Consider the following 9,170-nt stretch of genomic DNA (forward strand, 5'->3'; position numbering starts at 1 on the left):
TAAGATATTCCTGTTTTTAGACAGCAGCATATTTCACCATACATTACGTTTGCAATATGAATTAATATATTTGCTAAATGTTGTCCAAATCATGTAATCAATCTGCTCCGCAAATTATACCATCAATAATATCAGAATTCTTACCTCTCTTCAGTGGCAGACATTATGAGAAAATAAAAAATAATGAAAAAGGAATTTCCTTACAACCAAAACAATGGCTATTCAATAGACGTTCGGCAGAATAAGCGCCTAGTAGTCCTAAAGACGGTCCTATTTTTCTGTTGCAGGGCAGCGCAGATGGAACTGGACTGCTGTCGGACTCGCCTATTCCCTGGTGAGCAATCCGACACATCTCCAGCAGATGGTGCTACAACACCTAACATTAAAACAAGTGTAAAATGCGGAAATCAAAACGTAGTTACAAAAAAAGTCTAGAAATGCGGAAATCAAAAGGTAGTTACAAAAAAAGTATAGAAATGCGGAAATCAAAACGTAGTTACAAAAAAGTTCCCCAAAAACATCGACACTGTTGAAGACGAGCAGCTGCTGAACCCAGCTATCAAAAGTCTCCGTAGTGTAAATTTAACCGACTGAGTAGGCATAGCTCTATAGCTCCTGTCACCCAATGGCAGGCCTTCAATGTGTAAACGTGAGTATTATTGCACAGTTCCTGGAAAAGTTGTCCATTATTACTTGGAAGGGCCTGACGATGTTAGCTAGCTCACTTTAGCGCGCGCTCAGTTGTCATATTTAGCCAGCTAAACTCACTGTAACATTTAATATAACTGATTCATAATGTCAACATGAAAAATAATGACATGTCATATAGACCGGTAATACTAATGCACACCAGACCAACGGAAGGCTTGGTTTAGGCATAGCCTGGCATTTTCCAGACCAGGGATGGGCAAACTCCAGTCCTTGGGACGGTTTTTCAAAACATTTTGGGGGATCAGAAGGATCCGGATTCTGTAATCCTCATTTTTGCTATCCAGGACCAAATCGATCTGTCTGTTTTTGAGCCGATTTTCCAGAAAATAATTGGATAGGATCATTCTGATCCGGATACTACAATATCAAGGTCACAGAATCCAGGTGTTCAGTGCTTTGAACAGGCCTACACCTCGCCATCTACTGGACAGGTTGTGTTACTACTTCTTCATTGTCATAGAGAAACAGACATGAGTTAAACCACATGAATAAGGTACCTTGATTCACAAAAGTAGAGCCTGCATTTCACTTATAAGTAAATGGATGTATTTATTTGACACTTCTCAATATAACAACTGACCACATTGGCTTACCTATACTGTGGTCAATTTTATTTATTTTTTGACCTTTTTTTTTAACTAGGCAAGCCACATTCTTATTTACAATGATGGCCTACTGGGGAACAGTGCCTTGTTCAGGGCATTAACATAATGAACCTTTGGTTTTCAGATGGAAGAACGTTTTTGATAAACCTCCCCTGAGTTACATTGATATTTCTTGGTTGTAGTGCCTTTCACCTTTCTAAATCTACCCTCCTAGTGGAATCGAGATAATCCAGATTTTTGGGAATAAAACTATCCTAATCACTACCTTTGAGTTTTGAAAAATGACCTACAATCCCTGATTTAAAGGTCAGATTGGATGACCAATTCCTTATCCCTATCCGGAGGATCAGAATCCAATTTTTCAGTTTTGTAAAAAAAACTATTCTAATCCTATCCGATAGGGGTAATCCAATCAGATAACTTTTGAACAACCATCCCCAGGGGTCTGATTGACACACTTTATTGCCACACTCTACCAACACACTTGACTCCTAAAACTGCTTATCATGGGCTTCAGTTTAGAATGCAATATGTTTAATCAGTTGTGTAATCATTGGTCCAAAACGTTTTGCAACGAAAAATAAGAGTTTCTATTGGACAAATTCAGGTAGGTCCCTCCCCGTTTCGTTCCATTTGCTTGTTTGGTTCCTAGTGAATACACCCCAGGTGTGTGAGCTGCTCCAGAGCTATATGTGTAATGTCTTAATAAAACTCAGTTTGGCTACTCCAGAACATGAGGCGGAGGACTTAAACGGGCCAACAAACAGTCAAAGCTATTGTCACAGCCATTACTAAGTAAATATCCAGTGATTAAGGTGTGCAGTGCAGGTTGGAGGCATAATCATACATTTAAATTAACACTAATAAATAAACATTTTAGTTTGTGAAGAAACGCCAGTTCTCTACAGAATAAAGAGACATTGACATTATACAATCCCCATTCTTTCTTTGTTTTTCTCAAGTGAATTACAAACTAGGAACGTTATTTCTTCTTCTTGGTGCAGAGCATTATTTGGCTGAGAGGAAAAGTCTTGTGCCAAAACTAGTTCTCAAAATATTTGATGTCTGACCTGATTGTTTTTTTTCAGATGGATACAATATACAACCTTCTCCGGCAGCACAGACTGGACACCTACTACCACAAATTCCTCTCTTTGGGTGTCCAAGATGAGAGAGATTTCACCGATGGCGTAAATGGTGAAGATTTAGACAAAATGGGTAAGGTCACAGACCGGTTACTGACTCGGGTGATTTAAAGTATCCCATCATGCCAACAACTGCATTATTCCTCTGTAAACTGTTCTGATTGTTCATATGTAAACTGTTCTGCTTGTTCATATGTAAACTGTTCTGATTGGTCATATGTAAACTGTTCTGATTGGTCATATGTAAACTGTTCTGATTGGTCATATGTAAACTGTTCTGCTTGGTCATATGTAAACTGTTCTGATTGGTCATATGTAAACTGTTCTGATTGGTCATATGTAAACTGTTCTGATTGGTCATATGTAAACTGTTCTGATTGGTCATATGTAAACTGTTCTGATTGGTCATATGTAAATTCACTATTTAAAAAAATAAAATAATAATTGGTTGTCTCACTCACCATAGACATGCATTCAACTTGTCCAATGCCCCTAATTTGCTAACAGGTTTCAGTCAAGTAGAGAAGAATCGTTTTGAAAAAATGAAAGATTTCATCCAAAGACTCAGAGCGCCACAGCAAGCGATGCCTGTACAAAAACCAATGGAGTCTTTCCGACTGTGGTACACATACCCCCACTGTCCTGAGCTGAAAGAGATCACAGGTGAGACATACACCATCTTTATGTAGTCCTTATAGGAAAGAGGGGAGAAATCAAAAGCATCACATCACTAACTATCCTTACTCCCTTTTGTACAATTTTGAATGCAGACATGGATCCTGCTACAAACACCGTTGAAGATCTGATGCTAAGGATCTGTCACCAAGAGGGCATTGAGAACTCTAAAGCTGTGTGCCTCTACACAGTTGAGGGAATGCCTCTAACTGATGATCCTTTCTTTAACACATGTCAGTTAACCAGATACAGTTTGCATAGTTTTCTTATTTCACTCAGTTCCCATCATTTTTGGCCCCATAACTGTATCACAGCTATACAATCAAATGCATGTAGCCTCTAAGACATATTTGCATGGTACAACACTTTACAGTATATTATGATACAAATCATTGTATACGTCCATTTGAAAGGGTTGGTAATTATTCTCTACTTCAGTATAATCTGAGTGAAAAGAAGCTTGTGTAATGACATGGACCATCCCTTGTGTTGGCATGCATCTTCTATTTCACCCATTAGGGTCTTTGAAAGACAGGCACATTGAAAATGGAAGTGAGCTCTATGCCATGTTTACACCCAAGGAGAACTTGAGACAAGCCCTGCTAGTGCCACTGCAAGAGATGACTGACATGACAGGAGAGGATAATGTTCGATGCCACATCATGCTCAAGGTGAATTCATCTTTACATTGGTGTACTCTATTGGATCTGCGTTCCATACACAGATGGTTACACGTTGACTGGTGAAGTGGGGGAAGTTTTTTCCAATGCCACATTCTGTGTTTGTTACCGTACACACTGAATTCCGGATAAAGCACAAATCAGCTATTACTGTAGCCTACATTTTCCCAAACCTGTGTGTATGAAAGGGTGTGATCCCTGGATTTCTTCGTAAATCATTGCTGTCCTTTATTTAAAGGTAGACTTAGCGAAATGATGTTGCCAAGAGCAGCACTGCAAATATTGCAATGAGCGCGATGCAAGACTTTGCTCAAATCAAATTTTATTTGTCACATGTGCCGAATAAAACAGGTGTAGACCTTACCGTGAAATGCTTACTTACAGTTCCTTAATTAACCAACAATGCAGTTCAAGAAATATTTACTAAATAATAAATACGATGAAATCAAAAAGTAACACAAGAAAATGACATAACAATAAGGAGGCTATATACAGGGGGTACCGGTACCGAGTCAATGTGCGGGGGTACAGGTAGTGGAGATCATTTTCTTTGTCACGCACAGTATCTGCTACAAAGCGTTAGTTATGGGACCAAAACAGCTGAGAAGTCTTGCCTTGCACTCTTTAATTGACCCACTATGCTGTTTACTTTGTGCATCTACGTCATCCCACTGAGTCTACCTTTAATACTTTTATACACTGCTCAAAAAAATAAAGGGAACACTTAAACAATACAATGTAACTCCAAGTCAATCACACTTCTGTGAAATCAAACTGTCCACTTAGGAAGCAACACTGATTGACAATAAATTTCACATGCTGTTGTGCAAATGGAATAGACAACAGGTGGAAATTATAGGCAATTAGCAAGACACCCCCAATAAAGGAGTGGTTCTGCAGGTGGTGACCACAGACCATTTCTCAGTTCCTATGCTTTCTGGCTGATGTTTTGGTCACTTTTGAATGCTGGCGGTGCTTTCACTCTAGTGGTAGCATGAGACGGAGTCTACAACCCACACAAGTGGCTCAGGTAGTGCAGCTCATCCAGGATGGCACATCAATGCGAGCTGTGGCAAGAAGGTTTGCTGTGTCTGTCAGCGTAGTGTCCAGAGCATGGAGGTGCTACCAGGAGACAGGCCAGTACATCAGACCTGGAGGAGGCCGTGAGGAGGGCAACAACCCAGCAGCAGGACCGCTACCTCTGCCTTTGTGCAAGGAGGAGCAGGAGGAGCACTGCCAGACCCCTGCAAAATGACCTCCAGCAGGCCACAAATGTGCATGTGTCTGCTCAAACGGTCAGAAACAGACTCCATGAGGGTGGTATGAGGGCCAGACGTCCACAGGTGTTGGTTGTGCTTACAGCCCAACACCGTGCAGGACGTTTGGCATTTGCCAGAGAACACCAAGATTGGCAAATTCGCCACTGGCGCCCTGTGCTCTTCACAGATGAAAGCAGGTTCACACTGAGCACATGTGACAGACGTGACAGAGTCTGGAGACGCCATGGAGAACGTTCTGCTGCCTGCAACATCCTCCAGCATGACCGGTTTGGCGGTGGGTCAGTCATGGTGTGGGGTGGCATTTCTTTGGGGGCCGCACAGCCCTCCATGTGCTCGCCAGAGGTAGCCTGACTGCCATTAGGTACCGAGATGAGATCCTCAGACCCCTTGTGAGACCATATGCTGGTGCGGTTGGCCCTGGGTTCCTCCTAATGCAAGACAATGCTAGACTTCATGTGGCTGGAGTGTGTCAGCAGTTCCTGCAAGAGGAAGGCATTGATGCTATGGACTGGCCCGCCTGTTCCCCAGACCTGAATCCAATTGAGCACATCTGGGACATCATGTCTCGCTCCATCCACCAACGCCACGTTGCACCACAGACTGTCCAGGAGTTGGCGGATGCTTTAGTCCAGGTCTGGGAGGAGATTCCTCAGGAGACCATCCGCCACCTCATCAGGAGCATGCCCAGGCGTTGTAGGGGAGGTCATACAGGCACGTGGAGGCCACACACACTACTGAGCCTCATTTTGACTTGTTTTAAGGACATTACATCAAAGTTGGATCCGCCTGTAGTGTGGATTTCCACTTCAATTTTGAGTGTGACTCCAAATCCAGACCTCCATGGGTTGATAAATTGGATTTCCATTGATTATTTTTTTGTGATTTTGTTGTCAGCACATTCAACTATGTAAAGAAAAAAGTATTTAATAAGATTATTTCATTCATTCAGATCTAGGATGTGTTATTTTAGTGTTCCCTTTATTTTTTTTGAGCAGTGTATGAAAACTTTTCATCAACAGGGAGACTTTGAGGTCAAGGTGGACTTGGCAAGTGACACATTACGAGATCTGAGACAGAAGCTCTCTGGTGAAAGTGGAATCCCAGCACATGTCCTCCATTACAAGTAATGTTATGTTCATTAATTCATTTAATCATTAAGGAATTTGTAATACATTTAATAGCATAAAAAACACATACATTTAAAAACCCCAGCACATCTAATATTTTGACTACTGATGGTATCAATACGTTTTCTTTCACAAAGCATCACTAGCCATGATAAGCCATCATTATTAAGTCATTATTGATGTTTCTGCAGACGTGAACGCGGTGGAGTTGGACAGACTTTACTAGATTGTGGAATCAATGAGGAGTCAACTGTGGGCTTTTCTTTGTCCTCCTTCCCTGATGAGCGGCCAGACGCTATGGAATTCTACTTCAATGATGTCGTACCCTCAGTGGAACAATCCCAGAAAGGACTCAGTGCTTTCTTTTCTTCACTTTATGCCATTGTGAGATATTCCAAAATGTATTACACTGTCTTGTCATGTTTGACCATGCTCAGGCCAAGCGTGCAACAGGGTTCCTTTGCTTCTCTCATTGGTTTTGATGTGGACTTCGTCCCCTGCTATAACACATTCGATGCTTTCCCCCTAATCTTTACAGAGCGATAGAGAAAAACGTTCTGGAGATGGATTAAACAAAGTGACTGCATACATTCGAAAGCTCAGTGGGTGCAATCCTTTGGCCCAAAGTTTGCATCGGCTGTTGTGCAGAAATGAGGTTGGAACAAGGACCCAGAAGGTGATATAATATTTTGTCACAAAAGCATACAAATATAATATCATTTAATATGTCCACAAATGTATTAATAAAATGTATACATTTGTTTTAGGTTCCTATCGTTGAAGGATTGTACAATCTTTTCAGAGAGCTGTTGCCAAGCCTCCACAAAAGAAGAGGTGACAAAATCATTGAAGACTCTGAGGTTTTTGAGAATGCACAGTGTGCTGGGCCCACCTGTTATCTGAAGCAAAGGTGTGCCCATTGTCTTTTGAGATGCTGTTGATTAAAGCTGTTTCTACTGTAGCCTACTGAAACACGTTATGAAATAACTTAAATGGTGAATTGAGATACTGCACCTAGACTTTACAGGCATAACACTGTGTACATATATCACACATATATATGTGTGATAATTACTTTTGACCTTTCTATCTACCCTAGAAAGAAAGTTCACAACATGAGGTCTATGTACCCATAGTCTTGTACTCTCAACCTGGAGAACGTTTCTGCGACCCAGTTCGAGTACCTGGGTTACCAGATGTCTTTGAAAGAGAGTATGTTCTGCAGAAAATCAAAGGTAAAACTAAACATAAGCAATCTTAAGCATTTTTTAATAGTTTTACGTAGCATGATCTTTAATTGCATGATTTACTGTTTTCCCATTGTTAAGATGGAGAGAGAATCCCAAACTGCTCTGTGGAGATCCTAACAGAGACTTCAATGTCTAGAGCCTCTGATGTTGAAAGGATTTTGCTCAGTCTGCCTCCATTCATCAAAACATTCCCTAAGTGGGCTTCATCTGGACTTGTGACTGGCCAAAAGTATGTATGATTCCTCTTTACATTGCTTTTATCACACAATAAGTTCTATATAAATATATGTGTTGATAATAATGCTAAGTGTCGAATAAAAATTAAAGCTTTCAGATTATTCTCGATGACACATTTGCCAAGATGAAGGAAAAAGTGAAAGAATATGTTAATCTGACAGTGACTCCAGCATTACAGTTGAAGGATGTTGGAGTATCTGGACCACGTCTGATTTTCTTGGAAGAAAGTAGGCTTTATTTTATTTATCCTTTGTTTAACTAAGCAAGTCAATTAAGAACACATTTTTATTTACAGTCGCAAGGCAGCAACACATGACAACACAGCATGGTAGCAACACAACATGGATACCGAACATTATCGGGCACGGTCAACAGCACAAAGGTCAAGAAGGTAGAGACAACAATACATCACACAAAGCAGCCACAACTGTCAGTAAGAGTGTCCACGATTGAGTCTTTGAATGAAGAGATTGAGATAAAACTGTCCAGTTTGAGTATTTGTTGCTGCCTGTTCCAGTCGCTAGTTGCAGCAAACTGAAAAGAGGAGCGACCCAGGGATGTGTGTGCTTTGGGGACCTTTAACAGAATGTGACTGGCAGAACGGCTGTTGTATGTGGAGGATGAGGGCTGCAGTAGATATCTCAGATAGGGGGAGTGAGGCCTAAGAGGGTTTTATAAATAAGCATCAACCAGTGGGTCTTACGACGGGTATACAGAGATGACCAGTTTACAGAGGAGTATAGAGTGCAGTGATGTGTCCTATAAGGAGCATTGGTGGCAAATCTGATGGCCGAATGGTAAAACAACATCTAGCCGCTCGAGAGCACCCTTACCTACCAATCTATAAATGATGTCTCCGTAATCTAGCATGGGTAGGATGGTCATCTGAATCAGGGTTAGTTTGGCAGCTGGGGTGAAAGAGAGGATTACGATAGAGGAAACCAAGTCTAGATTTAACTTTTAGCCTGCAGCTTTGATATGTGCTGAGAGAAGGACAGTGCACCGTCTAGCCATACTCCCAAGTACTTGTATGAGGTGACTACCTTAAGCTCTAAAACCTCAGAGGTAGTAATAACACCTGTGGGAAGAGGGCATTCTTCTTACCAAACCACATGACCTTTGTTTTGGAGGTGTTCAGAACAAGGTTAAGGGTAGAGAAAGCTTGTTGGACAATAAGAAAGCTTTGTTGTAGAGCATTTAACACAAAACCATGGAGGGGCCAGCTGAGTATAAGACTGTATCATCTGCATATAAATGGATGAGAGAGCTTCCTACTGCCTGAGCTATGTTGTTGATGTAAATTGAGAAGAGCGTGGGGCCTAGGATTGCGCCTTGGGGTACTCCTTGGTGGTGACAAGCAGTAGCTGAGACAGCAGATTTTCTGACTTTACACTGCACTCTTTGAGAGAGGTAGTTACCAAACCACGCCAAAGACCCCTCAGAGACACCAATACTCCTTA

At 41.4% G+C, this 9,170-nt stretch overlaps 1 protein-coding gene across 2 annotated transcripts; it reads left to right on the forward strand.

Moving 5' to 3' along the window:
- Positions 1–370: 370 nt before the first annotated feature.
- Positions 371–7,882, forward strand: LOC123723848 (uncharacterized). Of its 2 annotated transcripts, none has more exons than XM_045708798.1 (12): positions 371–649; positions 2,405–2,534; positions 2,969–3,124; positions 3,232–3,369; positions 3,656–3,807; positions 6,116–6,219; positions 6,415–6,607; positions 6,762–6,899; positions 6,991–7,133; positions 7,323–7,458; positions 7,552–7,702; positions 7,801–7,882. In XM_045708798.1, the coding sequence occupies exons 1-10, from the start codon at positions 626–628 to the stop codon at positions 7,357–7,359; spliced, it is 1,215 nt and encodes a 404-aa protein (XP_045564754.1). In that variant the 5' UTR covers positions 371–625; the 3' UTR covers positions 7,360–7,458; positions 7,552–7,702; positions 7,801–7,882. The 2 variants fall into 2 exon arrangements, with proteins under 2 accessions (XP_045564754.1, XP_045564755.1); XM_045708799.1 differs by lacking the exon at positions 371–649 and adding an exon at positions 694–1,142.
- Positions 7,883–9,170: the final 1,288 nt, after the last annotated feature.

This window comes from Salmo salar, chromosome ssa26 (genome assembly GCF_905237065.1).
Source record: "Salmo salar chromosome ssa26, Ssal_v3.1, whole genome shotgun sequence".
In the NCBI taxonomy this organism is placed as follows: Eukaryota; Metazoa; Chordata; class Actinopteri; order Salmoniformes; family Salmonidae; genus Salmo; species Salmo salar.

Coding starts and splice junctions, on each gene's coding strand:
- LOC123723848 (XM_045708798.1), top strand. CDS start 626: ATGGCAGGCCTTCAATGTGTAAAC. Junction 3,125..3,231: donor TGAGCTGAAAGAGATCACAG/GTGAGACATACA, acceptor TTTTGAATGCAG/ACATGGATCCTGCTACAAAC. Junction 7,134..7,322: donor ACCTGTTATCTGAAGCAAAG/GTGTGCCCATTG, acceptor TATCTACCCTAG/AAAGAAAGTTCACAACATGA.